Here is a 27,001-nt window from a genome sequence, read left to right as displayed (position 1 = left end):
TATTTTTAATATAAATTAACTGTAGTTGTTGATTTCTCACTTAAAGGTACTATAGTTTATAGCCTTGCATTTTTAAAATTATTGAAATTGTCACTTTTTCAGTAATTTATTTTTAAAAAACAACTTGAATTACAGGTTTTCCACAGTGATATGTATTTTTATAGCTGATTAATGGCAGCTGATTTCACTGTGAGTATTTATGTTCAAAAATATAATATATGTATATTCAATTTTTAGGTCTATTCCTTTGTCTTCTCTGGGGATATAAGAATTTTTGAGATAATAGTTACTTTCTTTGGTGCCTCAAGGCTGACAGACATTAAGGGCTCATTCTTCTTTTCCAAACTTCTGAGTTCCAAAATGTTTTACACTTGATATATATGAGGATGATAGCTTGATAGAACTGAAACACTTTTAATGTCAGAAAGTTAAGAAATTATCTATAGAATTTTGCAGTTATGAAATTAATCTGTTGAAACTTGTTTTTCTTTTAATACCTTTATAAGCCAGGGCCAATGATTCTTGATAGTATGGTTTCTTTGTGAATTTTCTCAGGGTCAGTGATACATAATCATTCATGTAACTTCTGACATAAAGACTTAGACAATGTTAATTTTCTTCTTTTTCTTTCTTAAAAATTTTTGGTACTTTTACTATTTCAGTCTTCTTCATATCTAATTTGAAGTGGAAGGGAAAATGAATATGGAGAAACACCATATGTAATTGATGCTCTTAACAAGAATAAGTTTGGAATAGATTAATAGAATTACTTATCTGAGAAGATTGTATGAATTTACTATTGTAGATTAATTTTACTAGTTTTGTTGTTGTTTGTGTTTTCTTGTTGTGTTGACAGGGTTGCTTTAGACACTCTTGCTGCATTGCTAAAATCAAGTAAGTTTTTAAATACTAGAAATACTAGATACTATTTTCCTGAGCATTCTATTTACTATGTTAAAGAAACTGGAAATGTAGATTTAGTTTAGTTTTAAAGCTTATTTTTTAATATTCTATTGTTGAAATTGATTTCATCTTCTAGTGCAGTTGATATATATTACTAATGCTATATGTTTTTTGAGTTATAATTTGTTCAGTACATTTGTGTAATTTATTTAAGCCCATTGATTTCCTATTTCTAAGGTATTTATATAAACATGAAGCTGTATTAGTAGAGTAAAATAAATAGATATCATGTATCATTTATTGAAAGAGTAAAACTAACATGATATTGAGAATTTTTATTATGAGAAATATAACTTTTACTATGAGTTGTACTCTTTATATAGCACATGATTTTAACCTAGAGCCTTTTAATAGAAATTTTATTTCTTGCACAAATTCAAATTGATAACATTTAAAAAGTGGCTGTTAATGTAGATGTATAGTCTAAAAAATTTATTTAGAAAATAAATTACTTTATCTTAACAATTAAGGCATTGGAGTAGAATGTGTCTTATGATGCTTTTGGAGAATAATCATTTTCCCCCCTCTACATTTTTTTCAGTATCTATTTTAAATTTCATATTCAGGGCTGGGGATATAGCCTGGTGGTAGAGCACTTTCCTGGCATGTACAAGACCCTGGGTTCAATCCCCAGTTCACTGCCCCTACCCCTCAAATCCCCCATTGTTAGTCTTATGGATGATTGATTGAATAATTTAACATTTGAGTTTTAACATTTAACCTGTTGATGGAGTTCCCTTTTCCCTCCTCCTAAGATAGGCATTTATTCAAGATCTTTCAAGGATGAGATCTACTTGCCCTTAAATCTGAATTGTTAGAATTGTTCTTTTTTTAAACTAGCAAATAATTATTTAAAACCTGATATTTAGTAAAGTAATGTCTTGTTAAATTTCAGAAATGTCTTGTTAAATTTCTGAAATTTATTTATACACCTGAGTTTTCACTTAACAAATTAACTCTTGAAATGAAACACATGATACTCATGTAGGTTGACTCTGTAGCTTTATTTTCATGTGATATGGTAAACTTTAAACCAAGATCACATACATGAATTTACTGATTATTTGTCACCTTGCTTTGTTGTCTCTGATTTTGTAATTCAAATTGTATAAAGAGTAAATCTGATTTGAAATGAATTAGAATAGCTATTTAAAAGTTTATTAAAGCATACTAATTTTCTGAATCATTGATAACAGAGTTATTAATTCTGAGTCAGTGCAAACTAAAACTCTCAAAAGTTTCAAATATTTTGTAGAAATTGGTTAACCTAAGATGATTGAAGTCTGATGTTTTTCAGTTTTAAGTAATAGTCTTCCTTTTATACCCTCTCTTCTTTTTAAAGAAGAATGCTGGGCATACATACTTGTTTAGTCTATCAGGATAAAAAAAGTAATTGATAAATGGTTTATATTTAATGTATTTTCAAATTATATATGACATTAAATAAGATGAAATTTAATAATAAAAAATAATATTTAGTAGCACATTACATTTATTTAAATGGACCATTGCATTTTGGAGCATTTTTACTTATTTATATTTTTAAAAATTCCTTTTTTGTGTGTGTGTGGCAACAATAATTTACTTTAAAAGAATAAATTTGACTACTGAAATAAATGTGGATAGACAGTTCAGTTATCAGTGCTGGTAAACTTAAATTTTCTTTTAATTAGAGATGAAGAAATAGGCCAATAGTGAGTTGTGTGCCCTGAACACATGAATAAAAATCCCTGTATAATCTGTTTTAATTGTACTCAGTGCAGACTGTAGGTGGCTCTGTTCATTTCCTTTAAGGATCACCTCAGTACCTTTTTGAATTATAGCTAAGTTTCTTATTTGATCTTTCATAAAGAATTTAAATATTTTCATGAAGACCATTTGGACTATTGGGAATTCCCACAAAAGCACATAGTGTGTAATAGTTACAGTGATCATAGTTGCTTTTAGCAAAATCATGTTTACAGCTAGTAAAGGCTTGTAAATTTCAGTTGGAATAAACAAAGTGTATATTCATTTAAATACATGAAATGTTTGTTGGTCGAAACAATTGAACTTCAGGTGCAGTGGAGCATTCCTGTAATCCAAGCAGCTCTGGAGGCTGGGGCAGGAGAATCTCAAATTCAAGGACTGCCTCAGCAACTTATTGAGAGAGACCCTCAGCAGCAACTCTGTGAGACCCCATCTCTAAATAAAATACAAAATAGAGCTGAGGGTGTGGCTCAGTGGTTGAGTGTCCCTGAGTTCAATCCCTGGTACCCAAAACAAAACAAAAAATCCAATTGAATGGATTTTGTGAATAGCCACAGCCTTAGTAAATTAGCAATTTTTACAAATAGGGATTTAAAAGCTTTCACATATGAGAAAGGCGTTTCTTCCCTTGATGAGTTTCTTCCTTCTCTAATAACAGAATGTAGTTCTGAAAGGGAGTTAGTATGTTTCTCTCAGTTTATTGTTTTGGCTTACTTGGACAATAGAATAATTCTTTCAGGCAACTCAAATCATTATCTTCTTCATGTCCAGGCCATGGATCAGAGGTCATTTTGTGGGTGAAATTGAGATTAAGAAGAGACTAGAGGGCTGGTGATTTAGCTTAGTGGTAGAGTGCTTACCTAGCATGCACTAGGCCCTGGGTTCAATCCCCAGCACTGCAAAAAAGAGAGGGGGGAAAAAAAAGAAATCAGAATTTCATTGTAATTAAACAACATGAGATGGATTAATATTCCAAAGTTGTAGCCTGTATTATCCACTCTCCAAAGTAACACTGGGTGGCTCAATATGTTGCTATGACATAATTTCTTTGCTGCTATCTTAGTAAAATTCACTCTTTTGGTTAATAATTTTAAATATTAATACTTTAAAAATAATAAAATTAGGTTGAATTTGTGGATTCATTTCTGTTAATTATATCCAAATCAAATTGATCATTTACAGAAAACCTTTAATGTAGTTCTCATTATATTCAAAATTTAATTCTTCTAATGACTATTTTCTAATCATGTAATGCTCCTTCCCTTTCATTTACTGAAAAGTTGTTTAAGTATTTTTAACTTAGCATTGTTATGGCATGGACGTTTATATAATTGTGGGATAACTAGAACAATTAATTTCAGTGGAAACAAAGTTTTTATAGGAATTACATTTTAATGGTGGTAATTTCATTAGGAATACCAAGTTTGTGACAAAAGTTCATAAAAGTGATAACTGTATTTAACAAAATAATATTCACAGCTAGTAAAAGCTTATACATTTCATTTGGTTTATTGTCAGTATATTCATAAGTTTTAAAATATAGGATTTTTTTTTGGTTTAAAAAGATGTAAACATAATTTAATGAAGAATTTGGTATTTAGAAATCATTAAACAATATATGGGCAGGAAAATTTCTGGAAAACGTAATGCTTTCTGGAACTTGTCATATTTAATTTCTTAGAAAAACATATTTAAATATGTAGTTGCCTTTCATCACAGTTGAGGTTATACTTTTAATTTGATTAATTCCAGTACTTTCTCTTGTCATTTAAAAATCTTCTTTCTCAATTTCTTTTGTTAAAGAAACAAATGCCAGGAGAGCTGTAGACAGAGGATATGTCCAAGTGCTTTTAACAATTTATGTAGATTGGCATCGCCATGATAATCGGCATAGAAACATGCTCATTCGGAAAGGAATTTTACAGAGCTTAAAAAGTGTTACAAACATCAAGTTGGGAAGAAAAGCATTTATTGATGCCAATGGGATGAAAATTCTGTATAACACTTCACAAGTGAGTTATTTTCTTACTATTACTCTACTTATGTATTAGTGATATGATTTGGTTCTTAAGAAAATTAATTTGCAAATACTCAGAAAGGTATATGATATATATTTATATTTAAAAAATATCAAAACCAAAAGGCACAATCATTTCTCACATGTGAACTCAGACTGAATTTGAGAAGGTAGTCAGTGCACATCTCTGCAATGTGAGATTTTGCCCCCAAAAGATTAAAGGAAGATGTATAAAACCACCTATTGGATTCCATATCACTTTCTAGAATGTGTAGTCAGCTGTACATAACTCAGTTTTATGTGGATCCTATACAGCTGTTAGGGCAATTCTGTTGTTTTTGAGTATTCTGCTTATTTTCCTGCTGGGAAATAAGAATAAGAATAAGAATAAATAGAGAAGCTACTGTAGAGAAACCTGGAGTTCTAGTTCTGTCATCCATCTTCAGCATTAAACATTTTTGACAATATATTTAGTGAGATGTTTTCTAGCATCTGTAGAAGACTCAGATATGAGCTATAGGAATGTTGTAATGCAACCCTCTTGTTTTTAGAAGTTCATGAATTTGTCCTTTAGAAAATGCCAGATAGTTGTCCTGGTTGTGCTGTCTTGGTTCTTACTCATGATAAATCATCTTTCTACATGACAATAGTTAAATGTCCAAACACATGTTTTATGTTTACCCTTAGTATTTTTTAGAGCAATCATATATATACCTATTTTTACTCTTCCTAATACAGACAATGATGGATATTTGATATTATGAGGAAGAGTTAGGTGACTTAATATTTTTGGGCCTTAATTTCTCATCTGTTTTGACAGATCAAATGTGAAACTGTGTATTGAAAATTTTACTATGTATCAAAAGTGCCATCTGAATGTCAGCTGTTAACTAATAATAATGTAATATGACATAATTAAAATCCCCTATGTCTTTACCCTTCTCAAAATAGATTTTCTGGCAGCAAAACACTCTTAAATTTTTAAATTAGCATTTTTAGGCTGATCTTGCATAAGCTGAATAGCCAACTTATGAGAGGTGCATTGTATGAAAACTGATATAGTTCTGAGAGCATTTCAGGCAAATGCATGTTTGCTTATATTTCTTACTTTCTTAATATTTTTCCCCCTTCTCGTGTCCCCTAAATAATTTATATATAGTACTATGGTGACTTTCAGTATCAAAAATGGTACTGACTTCTGCATAGTTGTTTAGGGAAAAGTTCTACTAAATTTGCCCTACATGATATTCCTGTTTATAAATAGACACTGTGAACAGTAAAGCTGTTTTACAATTATCCTGTGTTATAATATTGGTTTTTGTGATGTTTGTCTCTAGAAAATTTTTAATGTTAATTTTCTTTTTCTGAAATAAAGTAAAATTGGTTTCGCTACTCACCAAAGATATATTGTCTTTTTTTTTTTTTTTTTTAAAACAGGAATGTTTGGCAGTCAGGACTCTTGATCCTCTTGTCAACACCTCCAGTCTTATAATGAGGAAGTGTTTTCCCAAAAATCGCCTGCCACTCCCAACGATTAAGAGTTCTTTCCATTTCCAGTTGCCAGTTATTCCTGTTACTGGACCTGTGGCACAGTTGTACAGTTTACCACCTGAAGGTAGGACCACAGGGTGAATGCTGTCTCCCATTGGAACGGTGTGTCTGTTGATAGTTTTTCTTTATTTGTGCCTAATTATTTGGCAAAGAGGGTTTTAATGAACCTGATAAACCTTTACATATTATTTTAGTTAATAAATATTTCTTTAATATGAGAAATTGAACTCTAATATAGGGAAATAGCATAGGATGTTTTACATATATGTAAATGTCCATTATGAGAATCTTAAGAACATTAGTTGATACTTTATATAAATTCTCAAAATATAAGTTAAGAACATTAAACGTTTTGGTAATTATGTTTAGGTTTACATTTGTTGCACATTAGTGAACTTTTTTTTTTAAGTTAAAAAAAACTGAATCCCCAAAATTGTTAGAGTTTATGCTCAATGAAAACTTGCATATAACTTGTCTGCAAGAAAGTTTGACTCATTTCTTTTAATGGTTACATTATAAGGATGTAGTATAATTTATCTAACTAGTTTCTTACTAAAAGATATTTGTTTCCTGTATTTCAATTTTTCATATTAACAAGATACAGATATTTTAGAAGTGAGTAACCGGAATTTTGATGTATATTCCCTAGTTTTAATTTTTTGATTAAACTACAGTAATTAATGTTATTAATTATTGGTAATGCTATAAGAATTCCATTGCATGTTTGGGATAGAAGATCTCATGCACTCTAAGCTGTATGACGTTTGATATTTCATGTTTGGAGTATAAACCCAAAGGAAAATACTATATAAAGGAAATATTAGAAAAGTTTTCGATAAAAATTAAAAACATAATTTGTCTCAGAAGCTGAACTGTATTTTCCTTTCTCACTGTCCAAGAAATAATTTTTCCTGTTTACAGTAGGCTTTAGTGAATTTAGTCCCTTAACTTTTTCCTAAGATGTTCTTTGTTCCCTCTCTTTCTCCAAATGTTAGTTCTTGTTTATTCATGACTGACTGTTGTTAGGGTATAGGTATAAATAGATCCAGGTTACCATATGCAATATGAATACACATTTTTTTGTTATTTCAGAAAAGAATTTGAGACAATTTGATACTGTTAAAGTAGCCCAGTAGCATATTACTCAAATAATTATCATAAAAATTTTTATAACACAGTCTTTGCCTGAAAGTTTACATATATTAACTCTTACAATACAAGAACATTGAGAGTCAGCATATTCTTTTTTTTTAGATGAGGAAACTAAGATACAAATAACTTATATGACTGCTTAAGATCAAATAGCCAGTAAGTTGGGTAGCCAGGCTTTGAATTCAGAAATTCTGTCCCCAGATCCCCTTTGCTATGCTACCTCAAGTTAGAAAGGTTTTTTTTTTTTTTCTCCTTCAAATGTCTATCAAGAAGATTGGCAGGTAATCCCTAGGCAGTAGACCTCTGTTGTACTAGCTCATCAAAGGATGTTTTTAATTATTCCTTATGGTGTTTTCCTCATGTGTATGTGGAAAATGGGAATGAAAAAAAGAGTGGTGAGGACAATTTTCTTTTTAAAGAATGGGACCTGTGATTTGTATTTTTGCATCATTCACCCTTGGCCAGAAATCATTCATATGAATGACTGTAAATCCTGCATTGGAGGCTGGAATCCCTGTTGCAGAGAAAGGAAAGGAGAGCAGATTCTAAAGGGATAGTCAATAATCTTTACTATATATATCACATTGATATCAAATCAGAGACTATGCGTCTGATAGATGAAAAGGTTGGCTCCGATCTACATATTGTGGGGTCGGGCTCCAAATTCCTTAATAGGACACCCATAGCACAAGAGTTAAAAACAAGAATCAACAAATGGGACTTACTTAAACTAAAAAGTTTTTTCTCAGCAAGAGAAACAATAAGAGAGGTAAATAGGGAGCCTACATCATGGGAACAAATTTTTACTCCTCACACTTCAGATAGAGCCCTAATATCCAGAGTATACAAAGAACTCAAAAAATTAAACAATAAGAAAACAAATAACCCAATCAACAAATGGGCCAAAGACCTGAACAGACACTTCTCAGAGGAGGACATACAATCAATCAACAAGTACATGAAAAAATGCTCACCATCTCTAGCAGTCAGAGAAATGCAAATCAAAACCACCCTAAGATACCATCTCACTCCAGTAAGATTGGCAGCCATTATGAAGTCGAACAATAACAAGTGCTGGTGAGGATGTGGGGAAAAGGGTACTCTTATACATTGCTGGTGGGACTGCAAAATGGTGAGGCCAATATGGAAAGCAGTATGGAGATTCCTGGGAAAGCTGGGAATGGAACCACCATTTGACCCAGCTATTGCCCTTCTCGGACTATTCCCTGAAGACCTCAAAAGAGCGTACTACAGGGATACTGCCACATCGATGTTCATAGCAGCACAATTCACAATAGCTAGACTGTGGAACCAACCCCGATGCCCCTCAATAGATGAATGGATAAAAAAAATGTGGCATTTATACACAATGGAGTACTACGCAGCACTAAGAAATGACAAAATCATGGAATTTGCAGGGAAATGGATGGCACTAGAGCAGATTATGCTAAGTGAAGCTAGCCAATCCCTAAAAAACAAATGCCAAATGTCTTCTTTGATATAATGAGAGCAACCAAGAACAGAGCAGGGAGGAAGAGCAGGAGGAAAAGATTAACATTAAGCAGAGTCATGAAGTGGGAGGGAAAGGGAGAGAAAAGGGAAATTGCTTGGAAATGGAAGGAGACCCTCATTGTTATACAAAATTACATATAAGAGTTTGTGAGGGGAATGGGAAAAAAATAAGGAGAGAAATGAATTACAGTAGATGGGGTAGAGAGAGAAGATGGGAGGGGAGGGGAGGGGGGATAGTAGAGGATAGGAAAGGTAGCAGAATACAACAGTTACTATTATGGTATTATGTAAAAATGTGGATGTGTAACCGATGTGATTCTGCAATCTTTGTAATGTTTTGAATAACCAATAAAAAAATAAAATTAAAAAAAAAATGTCAACAAATTCCTTGCTATTCCTCCCTTCAAATGGTGGAGTCTAACTACCCTTTCCCTGACTGTGGATTGGATTTAGTAAGTGGTTTCTAATAAATGATGCTAAAGTGTTAAAAAAAAAAAAAGTAAATGAAAGTCAAAAGAATTTGGGGGAGATATCGTTAAACAAATATTTTCTGTATTGGTTACAAGCACTGATGCTTACATGAGAAACCTCAAAATACTCTTGCTGTTTTTCCCTTGTCTTCCCCACATTCGTGGACCTTGTTTTTCTTTTTCTTTTTTTTTTTTTACATTCTATTCTTTGGGTTCTTCTTTAATGTGTATTCTTCCTTCATTCCCATTATTGTTAATATTGTTTTTGTTAGGTTTTGTCTTCCCTTCTATTAATTGGCCTTGCTCCACTCATATGCTCCCTCTCTCACACCTGCCAGAGTGATCATTTGAAAATGCAAGTTGAATTAAACCATTCTCCTCTTGAAAATCTTTAGTGCTTATCTTTTGTAGATTAAAAAAAATCTAAACTATGGTCTACATTATTATAATCTTCATTTTCTTATTCTTATTTGCCTTTTAGTACTTTCCTAATCAGATAGTGCATGCTAGTCCTACTCGTTATATTCCAAAGATATCATCTTATTTCCTTATTTTAGAATTATTATTTCTTCTTCTTAAAAACCATACCTACCCACCTTTATATTTACTTAGAAATATGTTATACTTACTTTGAGTTACTGCTTAAGTACTACCTGTTCTGTGAAGTGATCAATCCCTTAGCTTTAAGTAGTTTGAGGTTAGTTATTACATCTTTGTTTTCCTGTAGAATTTTGAATTTTATGCCTTCAGTAACATTTTTCTTCTGTATTTATAATTACTTCTTTGCTCTTTCTGCTCTCAAGCCTCTACCCTCAAGCACCCTGAGGGTAGAGATTATATTAACACATCTCTAAAAATATTTCTTACATACAACATAGTATTTGGCACATAGTTATTGAAATAAACAGGAGGGTAATTATAAAAGGATGAAGTGAGTCATTGAAATTTATCATAAATAGGAAACAGGATGTTTCATTCAGGATACTCTAAGATAAGACATTTACTATTTTTCTTTAAACTGAGACCATTAATAAAAAAACTAATTTATTCTTGTAATATTTGCTAAATTTAAAAGCACTTTCACATACTATCTCATAGGTTTTTCCAACAGTTGGTTGAGCCTTAGTGACTTTTTTAGTAAGAAATTTCATTTCTTTTTGTTATTGAAATACTTTATGCATATAACATTCTGCTTTGAATGTTCATATTATAGAATGCTTACTTATAGCACATTTTGTATCACAGTGGATGACGTAGTAGATGAAAGTGATGACAACGATGATATTGATTTAGAAGCTGAAAGTGAGATGGAAAATGAAGATGACCTAGATCAAAATTTTAAGGTTAGTAAATTTTTATTAATCACCTTTGTAAATTATATACTTCAGTTGTAAAACAAAGGTTTGGGAAACACACACACACACACACACACACACACACACAAACGCACGCACACACACATAATGGTAGACCAATTTGTTTTAATCGATATTGTTTTGTTATAGCTTATTATGGACACTAAGTAATTGAAAAACTAAGGCTGCTTTAAATCCACTGATCTGAAACAGACCCTAAAGAAAATTTTTGTCACTGTTTTTGACCAGAAAGATTTTATTTGACCCTCTTACTTAGATTTTGAAACCTAAGGAAATCTAAGGAAAGGTTAAGATCTAAAGTTTGAGACTATTTTGCAAAATTATTTCAAAATGCATTACTCTCCGTCAACAGTCTGGGATATAAAAATAGTAGGAAAATATAGTCTATAACTGATGCATTTTTGTTAGAATTTGTGTTTACTTAATGATTCTTAGGTTTTAGTTAATTGTAAAAGATGGGAAGTATTTCCTGAATTGAGAAAATGTGAAATTATTATCATATTACAAGAGATGTAGGTAAAATAAGCAGGTGAGTATCAGAATTTTATGGCACTTCTGAAAGCTTAGAAACTGCTTTGTGTTATTTAATGGTAAAGGGGGCTACTATAACATCTGTAAAAAAAATGGTCTCTTTAATTTTTAAACTGTTTGGCTTATTGTGTAGTTTGATTTTCTGGCGAGGGAGGCTTAGACTCCTGCCTGCTTAGGCTTTTTCTTTTTAGATCTTGAAATACTGCATTAAAAATGGGGCACACTAAGTTAAAGTATTCGACTCTCCTGAATTGAAGATACTGAAAATTTCTATTGTAATAGCAGATATAGAACCAATTTCATCATAGAATCAGATGTGATTACCAAGGCATGCTTTGGCAGAATTATCAAATTAGCCAAGTCATTGTCTGCATCTGACCTCAAGAAGGAAAATAGTTCAGGCTTTGATGGTCAAGGCATTTGGGGGAACCACATTTTTGGCTCTGAATCTGATATAAGAGAAAGAACTATTAGAATCCCAGTTAGAATTTAAATTCTCTATATAAAAATGTGCCTTAGATAAGAGGAGCTATATAAAATGTAATCTGGATTCTTTGGAAAGTGAGTATTTGGGGGAAGTAAAATTTCCTAGCTTAATACTACATTTTCCAGAATAACTTTTAAAATATTGCCTCTTAATAGGAGTCTTTCTTACATATTTTCACATCTATTAAAAATAAAATATGTTCAGTATAATTCATGTTTCATGTCTCAGAGTTCTTATTTCAAATATCTGTTATCAGAGATATAAAGACAGAAATTGGTGAGGAATAAAACTCAATAGGAATCATAACAGCAACTGAGTTTGCTTCTGGAAAATTGTGGAGATACACACACGAGTAACACACTTAAAATATTTTTTACTATTTGCGAGTATGTTGCATGTATCATTTATCTTGGTGTTTTTTCCATAAATACATCAATATAACCATATATAGTTAACAGCTTCATAAGTTTTCAGTGACACTTGTCTAATCTGTCATCTGTATTCCATTTTGTCACTTGTCCTGTCTACTTAGTCACCTTTAATTTGCATAGATTTCTTTGCTTGTGACATTGACATTTTTGAAAACTAGAGTTGTTGGCTTACAACTGGGGTGTCAGTGATTGGTAAAATGTTCCCTACTTTACCTTAACACACCAGTTATAATAAAAATAGTAGTAATATTTACTGAACACTTAACCCTGTGCTAGTCAAAGGTCTTTACATATGTTAACCATGAAATCCTCATAGCAGTGTAGAAAACAGAGGCCCTGAGACATTATCAGTCTAACTTCTAAGAGATAGAGCCAGGATTCAGAAAGTAGTCTGTGGAATGCTGGCTCTTTACTACTGCTGTATAAGTCTACTAAAATATTACTTTTCTTCAAGAGCTACAGATGTGTTGGCTTATTGAGACTTCTGAGCTGTATTAACTTCCTTTTTTCCCTTTTCTTTTTCTGCCTTTTACTTTTTTGACTGTTAACACTGGAAATGTCCTCATTTTTCCTATTTTTACCTGAATCCTATAACTTCTTTTGTGCTTCTGTTGAACTGCTACATTGTAGTGGTTGTAATATTTATTTGTATTCTCTTGTGATTGTAGTCTCAGATTTCTTTCTTCATCATGATTCTATTTTGTTTGTCCCAGATTTTACAGTCTGGAGTGTTTATAGAAACCTGGGGATTCTAGAAGACATCTCCAGATAGGCACAAACTTCTTCAGTACATTCTTTGTTCCTTGCTTAACTTTGGAAAATTTTAAGGAGTAGTAGCAGGCTGGTTTGTTTTTGATGAGCCTATCAGTAGCTCTTCTGTTTTTTCCTCAAACCCAAATAGAAAATTTCCTGCTATTGAGCTTTCAGAGTAATAGTTTTCTTTTCCTCACTGTGCTTATTTTATTATAGTAGTTTTCATTTTTTATATTAGACAGCTACTATACAATGAAGGCTCTATTTTCACAAAATAACATTGAATATTGATTGAGTGTGTTCAGAGAAAAACTACCTTTGTTAATTATTTTATTTTGGAATCATTATCGGTCTTATTAGATGTTAATCAAGAAAATAATTACATTATTGGTTCATAAATGCATAACAGATGAAATGACATTCATGTAGTAATAATTATACAGTGATGATATACTAACAATATTATTTAAATAAAATCAATTTTTATTATTTATGGCAATGAGAAAAATCTCATTCATTGTTATGTAAATAACCGCTAAATCCCTGATATGAAATAACAAGAAGCATACAGTATATTTTTTCTTTTAAATTACTAGTTATGTGTAGATATAGTCAGAAACGTATATGAGGATTGAAATGTATTAAATTTATTTTAATACTAAAAAGTAATTTATTTTGGTACTAAGATAAATAGAAAATTAAAGATAGTATGAACTGAAAAGTAATAAGTGGTCTTATTATATCTCTCTTTAGTGATCTGTGGAGGTAATGATGATTTTGTATTTGTATGGGGTGAGTTGTTAAGTATCCTAGAAAATAGCTTTCTACCTTGAAAAACAGTGAATAGCAACACTGAATTTTTCTAAGGGAACTTTATTTACCAGAGAGTTTTAAAGTGGGTGATAATTCTTAGTTGATATTGAGGCAGTATATCTTACTTACTTAGCTGTGTATGGTGTTTGTTTTCAGATCACTTTGACAAATTTTGCACTCTGGTTATCTCTTTGTAAGATGTATAACTTTTAGCAAGCTCCTTAACTTTTCTTAATGTCATTTTCCTTCTCAGTTAAATGGAGCTAATGATACTACTTCATTAGTGTTTTTATATATGTAGATTAAGTTAGATAATATGTGTAAAATACTTAGCGTAGTGCTTCATGTATTTTCAGTGTTTAATTTTGACTATTGTCGCCTTTATTATATATACATGTTTTTCAATTTCGTTTTCCTAAGTTTTTAAAAAATATTTTGTTAAATTTACTTTTTAGTGTAGAAGGACACAGTAACTTTATATATTTTTATGTGGTGCTGATGATTGAACCCAGTGCCACACATGTGTGAGGCAAGCGCTCTACCGCAGAGCTATAGCCCCAGCTACTCGTTTTCCTAAGTTTTATTGACCTTTAATAAGTCCAACATGATGGCAGTTAGGGAGATTGAGGAGAACAAACTTAACCTTGGTCTTAACACAGGTATTTGTCTTGAGAAGTCCAAGTATCCTGTTATATTAGAATAACCATGACCAAAATTAAGCAAAATTCAATAATAAAAAAAGAGTAAGCAAATTTGAATTTGAGATAAAGTCAATACAATCTTTTTTCTGTGGTATTCTAAATTACATGTAATTAATAATTTTTAACATTTAAATCTGAAGTGTATTCTGTAATTTTTGTGTTTTTTAAAACTGTTGACATGCTATTTTAATTATTTCAGAATGATGATATTGAAACAGATATCAACAAATTAAAACCCCAGCAAGTACCAGGACGAACAATAGAAGAACTAAAAATGTATGAACACCTCTTCCCTGAACTTGTTGATGATTTTCAGGTACAAACAGAAAATTTGAATGTTCATTGATTTTTTTTTTTTAATTAATTTTTATTGTTGGTTGTTCAAAACATTACATAGTTCTTGATATATCATATTTCACACTTTGATTCAAGTGGGATATGAACTCCCATTTTTACCCCCTATACAGATTGCAGAATCACATCAGTTGCACAACCATTGATTTACCTATTGCCATTCTGGTGTCTGTTATATTCTGCTGCCTTTCCTATCCTCTACTATCCCCCCTCCTCCCTCCCCTCCCCTCTTCTCTCTCTACCCCCTCTACTGTAATTCATTTCTCCCTCTTATATTTTCCCCCCTTTCCCCTCACTTCCTCTTGTATGTAATTTTGTATACCCCTGAGGGTCTCCTTCCATTTACATGCAATTTCCCTTCTCTCTCCCTTTCCTTCCCACCTCTCATCCCTGTTTAATGTTCATCTTTTTCTCATGCTCTTCGTCCCTACTCTGTTCTTAGTTACTCTCCTTATATCAAAGAAGACATTTGGCATTTGTTTTTAAGGGATTGGCTAGCTTCACTTAGCATAATCTGCTCTAATGCCATCCATTTCCCTCCAAATTCTATGATTTTGTCATTTTTTAATGCAGAGTAATACTCCATTGTGTATAAATGCCACATTTTTTTAATCCATTCGTCTATTGAAGGGCATCTAGGTTGGTTCCACAGTCTAGCTATTGTGAATTGTGCTGCTATGAACGTGGATGTAGCAGTGTCCCTATAGTGTGCTCTTTTTAGGTCTTTAGGGAATAGACCGAGTAGGGGAATAGCTGGATCAAATGGTGGCTCCATTCCGAGCTTTCCAAGAAATCTCCATACTGCTTTCCAAATTGGCTGCACCAATTTGCAGTCCCACCAGCAATGTACAAGAGTACCCTTTTCCCCATATCCTCGCCAGCACTTGTTGTTGTTTGACTTCCTAATGGCTGCCAATCTTACTGGAGTGAGATGGTATCTTAGGGTGGTTTTGATTTGCATTTCTCTGACTGCTAGAGATGGTGAGCATTTTTTCATGTACTTGTTGATTGATTGTATGTCCTCCTCTGAGAAGTGTCTGTTCAGGTCCTTGGCCCATTTGTTGATTGGGTTATTTGTTATCTTATTGTCTAATTTTTTTAGTTCTTTGTATATTCTGGATATTAGGGCTCTGTCTGAAGTGTGAGGAGTGAAGATTTGTTCCCAGGACGTAGGCTCCCTATTTACCTCTCTTATTGTTTCTTTTGCTGAGAAAAAACTTTTTAGTTTGAGTAAGTCCCATTTGTTGATTCTAGTTAATAACTGTTGTGCTATGGGTGTCCTATTGAGGAATTTGGAGCCCGACCCCACAGTATGTAGATCATAGCCAACTTTTTCTTCTATCAGACGCCATGTCTCTGATTTGATATCAAGTTCCTTGATCCACTTTGAGTTAACTTTTGTGCATGGCGAGAGAAAGGGATTCAGTTTCATTTTGTTGCAAATGGATTTCCAGTTTTCCCAACACCATTTGTTGAAGATGCTATCCTTCTTCCATTGCATGCTTTTAGCCCCTTTATCGAATATAAGATAGTTGTAGTTTTGTGGATTGGTTTCTGTGTCCTCTATTCTGTACCATTGGTCTACCCGCCTGTTTTGGTACCAGTACCATGCTGTTTTTGTTACTATTGCTCTGTAGTATAGTTTGAAGTCTGGTATAGCTATACCGCCTGATTCACACTTCCTGCTTAGCATTGTTTTTGCTATTCTGGGTCTTTTATTTTCCATATGAATTTCATGATTGCTTTCTCTATTTCTACAAGAAATGCCATTGGGATTTTGATTGGCATTGCTATAGAGAACTTTTGATAATATCGCCATTTTGTTGATGTTAGTTCTACCTACCCATGAACAGGGTATATTTTTCCATCTTCTAAGATCTTCTTCTATTTCTCTCTTTAGGGTTCTGTAGTTTTCATTGTATAAGTCTTTCACCTCTTTTGTTAGGTTGATTCCCAAGTATTTTATTTTTTTTGAGGATATTGTGAATGGAGTGGTTGTCCTCATTTCCATTTCAGAGGATTTGTCGCTGATATACAGGAATGCCTTTGATTTATGCATGTTGATTTTATATCCTGCCACTTTGCTGAATTCATTTATTAGCTCTAATAGTTTCTTTGTAGACCCTTTTGGGTCTGCTAGGTATAGAATCATGTCATCTGCAAATAGTGATAATTTGAGTTCTTCTTTTCCTATTTTTATGCCTTTAATTTCTTTCGTCTGTCTAATTGCTCTGGCCAGTGATTCGAGAACTATGTTGAACAGAAGTGGTGAGAGAGGGCATCCCTGTCTTGTTCCAGATTTTAGAGGGAATGCCTTCAGTTTTTCTCCATTCAGAATGATGCTAGCCTGAGGCTTAGCATAGATTGCTTTTACAATATTGAGGTATGTTCCTGTTATCCCTAGTTTTTCTAGAGTTTTGAACATAAAGGGATGCTGTACTTTGTTGAATACTTTTTCCGCATCTATCGAGATGATCATATGGTTCTTATTTTTAAGCCTATTGATGTGGTGAATAACATTTATTGATTTCCGTATATTGATCCAACCTTGCATCCCAGGGATAAATCCTACCTGATCATGGTGCACAATTTTTTTGATGTGTTTTTGTATCCGGTTCGCCAGAAGTTTATTGAGGATTTTTGCATCTAGGTTCATTAGAGATATTGGTCTGTAGTTTTCTTTCTTTGAAGTGTCTTTGTCTGGTTTAGGAATCAGGGTGATGTTGGCCTCATAGAATGAATTTGGAAGTTCTCCCTCTTTTTCTATTTCCTGAAATAGCTTGAAAAGTATTGGTATTAGTTCCCCTTTAAAGGTTTTGTAAAACTCTGCTGTATACCCATCCGGTCCTGGGCTTTTCTTAGCTGGTAGTCTTTTGATGGTTTCTTCTATTTCTTCAATTGATATTGGTCTGTTTAGGTTGTCAATATCCTCCTGACTCAATCTGGGCAGATCATATGACTTAAGAAATTTATCGATGCCTTCACTATTTTCTATTTTATTGGAGTATAAGGATTCAAAATAATTTCTGATAATCTTCTGTATTTCTGAAGTGTCTGTTGTGATGAAAAAGTGCCTTTTTCATCCCGTATGCTAGTAATTTGAGTTGTCTCTCTTCTCTTCGCTAGCGTGGCTAAGGGTCTATCGATTTTATTTATTTTTTCAAAGAACCAACTTTTAGTTTTGTCAATTTTTTCAATTGTTTCTTTTGTTTCGATTTCATTAATTTCAGCTCTGATTTTAATTATTTCTTGTCTTCTACTTCTTTTGCTGTTGTTTTGCTTTTCTTTTTCTAGGATTTTTGAGTTGAAGTATTAGATCATTTATTTGTTGGTTTTTTCTTTTTTTAAGGAATGAACTGCAAGCAATAAATTTTCCTCTTAGAACTGCTTTCAATGTATCCCATAGATTCCGATATGTTGTCTCTGTGTTTTCATTTATCTCTAAGAATTTTTTAATTTCCTCCTTGATGTCTTCTATAACCCATTGATCATTCAGTAATCTATTGTTCATTCTCCAAGTGATGCATGATTTTTCCTTACTTCTTTTATCGTTGATTTTCAATTTCATTCCATTATGATCAGATAAGATGCATGGTATTATCTCTACTCCTTTATATTGTCTAGGAGTTGCCCTGTGACTTAATATATGATCTATTTTTGAGAAGGATCCATGTGCTGCTGAGAAAAAAGTGTAACTGCTTGATCTTGGGTGGTATATTCTATATATGTCAATTAAGTCTAGGTTATTAATTATGTTATTGAGTTCTGTAGTTTCCTTATTCAACTTTTGTTTGGAAGATCTGTCCAGTGGTGAGAGAGGTGTGTTGAAGTCTCCCATGATTATTGTATGGTGGTCTATTAGACTCTTGAACTTGAGAAGAGTTTGTTTGATGAACATAGCTGCACCATTGTTTGGGGCATATATATTTATGATTGTTATGTCTTGTTGGTGTATGGTTCCCTTGAGCAGTATGTAGTGTTCCTCTTCTGCTGGTGAGTCGCAGGTCTGCCTACCTTGCAGGCGCCTGGCGGCTCTGCCTCTCCCCCAACCGGGGCGATGTGTCTGGCCAGCCGCTGGGCCTGTTCTGTCCGTGGTCACGGTTCCACCTACCTAGCAGGCGCGTGGGGCAGCTGTGCCCCTCCGCAGGTTGCTGGGCCTGACCTGCCGGTGGGTCGCAGGTCTGCCTACCTTGCAGGCTCGGGGGGTGGCTCTGCCGCTCTGCGGATTGCTGTGCCTGTTCTGCTGTTGGGTCGCGGGTCTGCCTACCTTGCAGGCGCCTGGCGGCTCTGCCCCTCCCCCAACCGGTTCATTGATTTTTAACAAAAAAATTTTTCCCCTCTTTCTCAGGCATATAGTCACTGTTTTTCATTTACAAAAATTTAAGTAGGGGACTGGGGTTGTGGCTCAGTGATAGAGTGCTCGCCTAGCATGCACGAGGCACTGGGTTCGATCCTCAGTACCACATGAATGTAAAATAAAGATATTGTATTCACCTAAAAACTAAAACTAATTGTGTCCACCGAGAACTGGAAGTAGTATTGCTTTTCTGAGTGACATTGGATAATAAATGTCAACATTTCATGCTGCAAAATTGCTTATCTTCAAAATGAGTGGAGGTGGATTCTATTTTACAATTCTTTCTTACTTTGATGCATCTCTCCCTTTATTTTTTTTTTTTGTACCAGGTATTCAACCCAAGGGTGCTTAACCACTGAGCCTCATCCCTAGTCCTTTTAATTTTTTTATTTTGAAAGAGGGTCCTGCTTAGGGCCTTGCTAAATTGCTGAGGCTGGCATTGAACTCGAAATCCTCCTGCCTCAGCCTCCTGAGCCACTGGGATTACATGCGCATGCCACTGTGCCCAGCTGGTGCATCACATTTTTTTTTGAATCCCCCCTCTTTTAAAATTTTATTATTAATTTTGTAGTTGTAGATGGACAGAATACCTTTGTTTTATTATATTTTTTGCTCTGTTGCTGACATATGGTTCCTTAGATAAGTCTTTGAAATGGTTCAGGATCTTAAAATAAGTTTGAACCAGATAATCTCTAAGATTTGATTAGTGCTTTTTATAAACTTATTGCTCCCTAAATTCCATACTTAATTCCCAGTTTCTTAACGAAGGCTTTAATGTGAGGCTATATGTGAGGGGGAAAAAACAAAAGAACATGAAATATCTATTTACATTTCACTGTTCTAAAGTCCTAATTGCTCAGGTTTCTCTTTGCGAAAGAACTTATGAGGGGCTGGGGATGTGGCTCAAGCGGTAGCATGCTCGCCTGGAATGTGTGCAGCCCAGGTTCGATCCTCAGCACCACATACAAAACAAAGATGTTGTGTCCGCCAATAACTAAAAAAATAAATATTAAAAAAAAAGAACTTATGAGCCTTGGGTACAGTAGTAATAGATGAGGCACTACCCCTCTCCCTTGGCCCTAGTGTTTGAGATTTCCTGTGGATTTGAAGTGCTTTGGAAGCTGCTTTGAAATTAGGAATAAGAGAGGGAGGTAAGGAATCAGGGAGGTCCACCCTAACCCATGCAAGGAAAGGAAATAAAACAAAATAAAAGAAAAAGAGAGAAGGAGGCAGAAAGATGCATTTGGGAAAGGGTATGGAGTAATTTTCTTTCATTCAACCAATAGCAATTATCTGTCTGCTCCTTTTTTTTTTTTTTTTTTAAAGAGAGAGTGGAGAGAGAGAGAGAGAGAGAGAGAGAGAGAGAGAGAGAGAGAGAGAGAGAGAGAGATTTTTTAATATTTATTCTTTAGTTTTTCGGCAGGCACAACATCTTTGTTTGTATGTGGTGCTGAGGATCCAACCCGGGCCGCACGCATGTCAGGCGAGCGCGCTACCGCTTGAGCCACATCCCCAGCCCTGTCTGCTCTTTTTAATGTGTTTACGTCTAGCTAACAATCGTTTTAAAGTAAAACCCCAGAGATAACAAATACTGCTAAATCAAGGCATAAAACATATTTTTTAAGGAGGGCATTTGGGAGAGCATTGATTATTATGTGAAGAAATCACATATTATGTGTACATAATGTGATCATAAGTTGATGTGGGAATAGAGAAGTGTAATTTTATAATGGGTGTCAAGACCAGGATTTTGGTTTTCCTTCTTTCATAAGACACTTCTTTCTTTTAGATCATGCTGCATGTCTACCTGTAGATTCCCTGTTTCCTAATAATTTATTATCCAGAATAAGCTAGTCTTGAAGGTATCCAACATGGCAACTTTTGAACAGCTAGCTACCTCCTTCTATAGTTTTCCTGCTCTTTAAGCAGGTAGTCACTTTTGGTCTGACTAGATGTGGTCATATTGTAAAGACAGGCCTAAGTGTAAGAGCTCTGGAAAGTCTCCTAAGTTAGTTCTTTTTACTGTGTTTAGCCAAAAGAAGGTATTTCAAATAGTATACAGTTAATAATTCACTGTGTATTTTCCCAGTAAATTTTATATAAAATAGTTAAAATATTTCTGTAATGTATGGAAAATAGCACATTGTTTTGATTTGGTGTAATTGGAAAATTATTTCTAAAATAGTTGTGTTAGCATTTGATAACCTTTCTCATTTTTAAGTTTCAGAGGAACGTACTCTTTCAGTATGTTAGTCTCTAGTATTTGAAATGTATATTTGAATAATAGGCAGCAATATTAAGGGATGTACTGCCAAGTGTTAAAAAGAGTGGTTGATTCCAGAGAAGAAGTGTTTGAAAAAATTTTATTCAGCCATTCTTATATCAATTTCTGGCAGATTATAAGATGTTATACATAAATGAAGTTAATTTGGATTATGACTTTTCCTACTCTGATTTGCCTATTGCTTTCAGCATCACCCATTGAAGCTTAAAATGACTTGTGTTTGAATCCTGAGCACCACCCATTTTGTTTCCAGATGTGTAAGTCTACCACACAATGGCTAGAGGAGGCAAAATGGATGGTATTTGAAGGCAGCATATATTATTATTAAAGTTAATTATCAGCAGACTTTTAGGGGACCTTACTGTCCTTTTAAAGTTATAGTCATTTCTAAAGTAGTTGTTTTAGTACTTGATTATCTAATTTTTTAGTTTTAGAGGAACGTGCTCTTTCACTACATTATTAGTCTGTATTTTTTGAAGTGTATATTTAAATAATAGGCAGCCACATTTAAGGGAATTAGATTGACAATTGTAGTTTTATTTGCTCTAGTTTCTCCATGACAGAATATTGGAAGTATCAAAATTCTGCATTTTCACTGCAGAATTTTTAAATTTATGTGTGGTAGCATAATGGCATTAACCATATAAATTGTTATATTTTATCTCCCCCCCTTTTAAGTTTTGTTTTAAATTTTTCCCATGAAAGTTATCATGGAAAAGTTTAAAGAGTCATATTATTTGCCACAGTTAATCCTCTTTTGTTTTAGTCAGAGTTCTCTAGAGGAACAGAATCAATAGGAAGTATAATTATAAAAAGGGGATTTATTAGGTTGACTTATGTGACCAGAAGCTGGATAGTCCATAGTGGCTTTCCAGGCTGGAGAGCTAGAAGAACCAGTAACTTCACAGTCCAAGAGGCTGAAGCCCCACAACAAGAGGGATCAATGGTGCTACCCTAGGCCAAGACCAAAGCCTTCTGGAGAATCAGTGGCAGAGTCCGCTTTGGAAGAGTGAAGAAGCGAAAGTCTGATATCCTCAGATCATCACAGCAGCAATCAAGAACCCATTCAAGAATTGAGCATCTGCTGCTGCTTTCTTATTATTCCAACTTCTATTCCATCCGTGCTATCATCCTACTGGATGTTGCTGTTCATGCTTAGGGAGGGTCTTCATTTCGTTTGGCTATCCCCCATGCCAATCATTCCTAGACACACCGTTACTAATACATACATAGCCTCTTCTTAATCATAGGCTTCTCTTAATACAATCAAGTTGACAATTCAAATTAACCATTATGTATTTCAATGCACTAGTTCCTGTAATCATTTTTAGTATTTTTAAAAATGACCCTTTCTCTAAATATATTTATAATGTTTCATGTGTTGATTTGTTCTGTTTTCATTCATTAGTCTTTTTTTTTTCAGTGTCACCTTAATAGATATTCATTCACTTTCAGCCTTTCTTCTTTTCGTACATAAGAATATAAATATATACATATTTATATTATAAATATCCACATAATTATTTTTCTGACAGCATCTTATAAACATTCATTTCTAAGCATTCTCCCACTGAGCTACATCCCCAGCCCTCATTATCTTTGTTTTGAAACTTGATTTCCAATATGTTTTTTTTCTTTGATTCTCTGGTTATTTCAAAGTTGGCTTTTTTTAATTTTATTTTTTATTGGTTCTTTTTAATTATATATACATCATAGTAGAATCCATTTTATCATAATTTAGCATTTTTATTGATTACTAGCATATTGTAGTAGAATGAGAGAACACACCATAATATTTTGCAACCTTTGAGTTTCGAAGGCTTTGTGACTATTTCTAGATGCCTAGAAGGAATTATTTTACAGTTGTTAGGCACACTTGTATATTTACTCATTGTGACAGGATTGTTAATTGTGTTGAAAAGTGTCTTTTCTATATTTATGAAGTTTTATCCATATTCTATCAATTACTGTGAAAATTTCCTTATTCTATCAATTACTATTAAAAATTTCTTATAGTGATTGTGAATATATTTTTCTTTGCAAGTTTGTTAGTTTTTATATATATATATATATATATTTTGAGGTTTATTGTGCATAAATGTAAATGAGGGGCTGGAGTTGTGGCTCAGTGGTAGAGTGCTTGTGTTGCATATGTAGGGCACTGGATTTGATCCTCAGCACCACATAAATGATTAAAATAAAGGTGTTGTGCCCATCTACAACTAAAAAATAAAAAAGTTTTAAAAAATAATGTAAATGAGTTTTCTTCTCTTTGGAATGAAACTTGTTATCATTATGAAGTTATTTTCTTTATCTGTAAGACTTTAACAAATGTTTTTTAAAATATTAATGTAGTTACATTAATTAACTTTAATTATTTCCCTGGAGTCTTTTTAAATCTTATTTTTAGCTTTTTATTTTCCTTTGCTGTATATATTTTAAGGAACATATAGTTTAGTTGGATTATTAAAATTGAATCTGAATTTTGTCATTTAACTGGAGCATTTAGATCATTTGTCTATAATTATTCTGATATTGGGGTTTAATTTAGAAAATCTTATTTTGTATTTTCTTTTTCTTGCCTTCATTTGGTTTACTTTTTCTTCTTCCAGTTTTCCCCATTTACTCATTTGAACCTAAAAAACCTTGTTTTTTTTATTATTTTAATCAACTTCTAGGAGGGTGTATAATTTATGTAGAATAAACTGCATCCCTTTAAAGCCCAAGCGGGAGTACTAACATATATGCAAAAATTCTAGTTACTCTTGACATTCTAACATACTAACTAAAGCTTAAGTTCTCAGCATCTTTCTTTTTGATTTCTCCTTCAGTGATAAAAGGAAACAATCATTTCCTAAACTATTTTATGTTTTTTTTTCTATGAATCAATAAAGCCCTGAAAACTTTATTTATTTATTTATTTTTTTGTGTTATAATTTTTATTTATGTGTCTGTACAAAGAAACTGGGAGCTACCTCTTAGACAGAATATATTAATTCCTAGGTCTTAACTCTGTCCCTGTACGGGATAGTGTCACTTGGCATTTGTGGGAGGGCAAGAGTATAAAAAGGGAAGGAGACAGGAAAAGATGAAGAAAATGAGGATGGAAAAAAGCTCAGAATTCCAAGGCAATAGACATAGTTTGAATTCTAATCCAGTTGCTTTGTAGATAAACATGTTGAGCAAATTGCTTCACTCTTCTAAGCCTGTTTACCTATCTGTAACATTAACTAATGCTCTCTAGTCTTCTCTCCTTCACTCACTCCACTCCATCATAGAATAAAAAACGTAGAGAGAAAAGGAGTTAGAGGTAAAGGAGACAGGAAACCAATGAACCAACCCCGCAATTCCAGAGGAAGGTTGGGGTAAGTGTACCTCTGGTTGTAGGAAGAACAAAGACCACTAGAGGGCAATGTTACGGCAGGGAAATTATCCCCTTAGCAAAGGGAACAGCCCACAGTTGGATGGGCCAAGTGACAGGGAAGCCAGTCCTGATGAAGACTCAGGATTTACAGTCCCGTTATTCTTGGTATGTCATGCTTCAAGTAATAAATAATACATATATGGGCCACTGCTACCTAGTGTTCATAGCTGGAAAGTGATTATTTGTCAGATATAAGAAGAGCTTTTAAAAACCATGTGATAATACTGCTTTTTAAAATATTTTGTGTATCCCCACTTTTAACATTTTTATATCTTCTTTTTCCTCAGAACTTCTTTCTGGGATTATTTTCCTTTTACCTGAAATATGTGTTTTAGTGGCTTGTTCTCTGTCCTTGCTCTCGCTGTGTGTGTTGCTGTCTATCATGTAGTCTGAAAGTGGTGGCTTTTCACATAATATTTTGGCTTTAGTGCTTTGCAGTTTCCCAGAAATGTTGACTAAGTGTGGATTTTCTTTTTTAAAATCTTATTTGGAAAAAAATCCTGTTTGAGATTCATTGTGTTTGGATTATATCAGTTGTTTTCTCATAGAATTTGGAAAAAAACTCTTCATTCTCTTCTTTAGATACTACCTCTTGCTCTGATACTCTTTCTTCTCTTTTTCTACAATTCTAATCTAATGGAAGACCTTTTTATTCTTTTCCACGGGTCTTTACTTCTTTTTCATGTTTTCCTTCTCTTGGTTTCTTTATGCTGCATTTAGGTAATTTCATCAGAACTGTCTGCCAGCTTGCTAATTTCCTAATTATTTTTTTGGCTTGTCTAATCTGTTATAAGAAATATCCACTAACCATTTCATTTGTTTTTGATTTTTTAGAAGGTTTTTAAAAATGTTTTATCAGTATTTAATTTTTTTGTTTCTTATATTTTATTTCCTTAAACATAGTAAGTATAGTCCTTTCTTAGTCTTTGTAATTTTAGTGTTCAAAGTTCTTATAGGTCTTTTTTATTTCTCTTTCTCAATTAGTATATGTAGTTTTTTTTTTTTAAATAGAGTAACTACGAGCTATTTATTTTCTTAATGATTTTGTTTGTGGAAATTATGTGGAAACTCTAGAAGTGTTATGTTGTGCTTTTGACAGGCACAGTTCTAGATTAAATTCTTCCTTGACGGTTTTTGGACCACCCAGATAAAGTGAATTGAGGCTGTAAATTTGTGTGATGTGATGGCAGGCTTTTGGTATCAGTTTGTGAGTAGTGTTGTTTTTCACCATCTTGGTGTTAAGGCTTAAAACATTGGGTTTTCCTTGCTACTGTCTATTTGGGGCTGAGGGTATTTCTAGGACCTGTATTTTGAAGTATTAGATCTCTGGGTTTGTCTTTGTGGAAGGATGATTTTCTTTTGGACTCTCTACCTTTCTAGTTCTGGGTTTATCTTCATTCTTGTTGAGATGGGAAAAGCTATATCCACAGTTAACTGGTTTAGAAATTTTTTCAGAGTGAAAGCTAGCTTCCATCTTTACCTCGCTCCTTATGTTTTGGCCTTAATCCTTGATTTCTTATCCACTTACTGAATACTTAAAATCTCATGCAACAATTATAAACGTTTCTGTGGGGTGGATACTGACCATCATATTTCCTACAAGTGTTTTTTTAATGTAAATTTACTACCCCTTCATTATGCCTCCATTGTCTGCTTGGATTATATATAGTACAGGGGCTGACATAAATCATATTTGAATCCTTAGTTTTTGTATAGTGGGCATTCAAGGAATTGATCACAAATGAAAAGATCTGGTTTTGACTACATTAGTGTATTTAAAGAAGTTAACGCAAATTTAAAGATAAATTGTAAATATAGAAAAATGTTTGCAAAAATGAGTTAGCTAAATGTGTGTAAATATAATGTGAAAATTTACATAGCAGAACAAGAAAGATACTGTATTATAGAAACAAACTAATTATGAAGAATTGCTGCTGTTAGTAGATGCATGGAAAATTTTTTCTTTTCTAATAGTTAAAGAAATATAAATTAAAATAGCAGTAAAATAATATTCTTTATCAGTTTAGAAAACTTAAAAAAATACATAGTACCTGATATTGTCAAGGTGTAGAGAGC

At 33.2% G+C, this 27,001-nt stretch overlaps 1 protein-coding gene across 7 annotated transcripts in view; it reads left to right on the top strand.

Moving 5' to 3' along the window:
* Positions 1-27,001, top strand: part of Agtpbp1 (ATP/GTP binding carboxypeptidase 1) — a 207,684-nt gene that overhangs the window by 73,845 nt on the left and 106,838 nt on the right. For all 7 annotated transcript variants that reach the window (XR_013090371.1, XR_013090370.1, XM_076846133.1 and 4 more), the window contains 5 exons: positions 857-894; positions 4,516-4,724; positions 6,167-6,344; positions 10,660-10,757; positions 14,706-14,822. Coding sequence is in view for 5 of the 7 variants with exons in the window: in XM_076846133.1 (XP_076702248.1) it covers positions 857-894; positions 4,516-4,724; positions 6,167-6,344; positions 10,660-10,757; positions 14,706-14,822 (640 nt within the window). In the remaining 2 variants the exon portion in view is untranslated. The remainder of the gene's footprint in view (positions 1-856; positions 895-4,515; positions 4,725-6,166; positions 6,345-10,659; positions 10,758-14,705; positions 14,823-27,001) is intronic.

The sequence above is a fragment of the Callospermophilus lateralis genome, chromosome 2, assembly GCF_048772815.1.
Source record: "Callospermophilus lateralis isolate mCalLat2 chromosome 2, mCalLat2.hap1, whole genome shotgun sequence".
Lineage (NCBI taxonomy): Eukaryota > Metazoa > Chordata > Mammalia > Rodentia > Sciuridae > Callospermophilus > Callospermophilus lateralis.
Note: the sequence above shows the minus strand (reverse complement) of the source record. Positions and strands in the feature narration are given on the sequence as shown.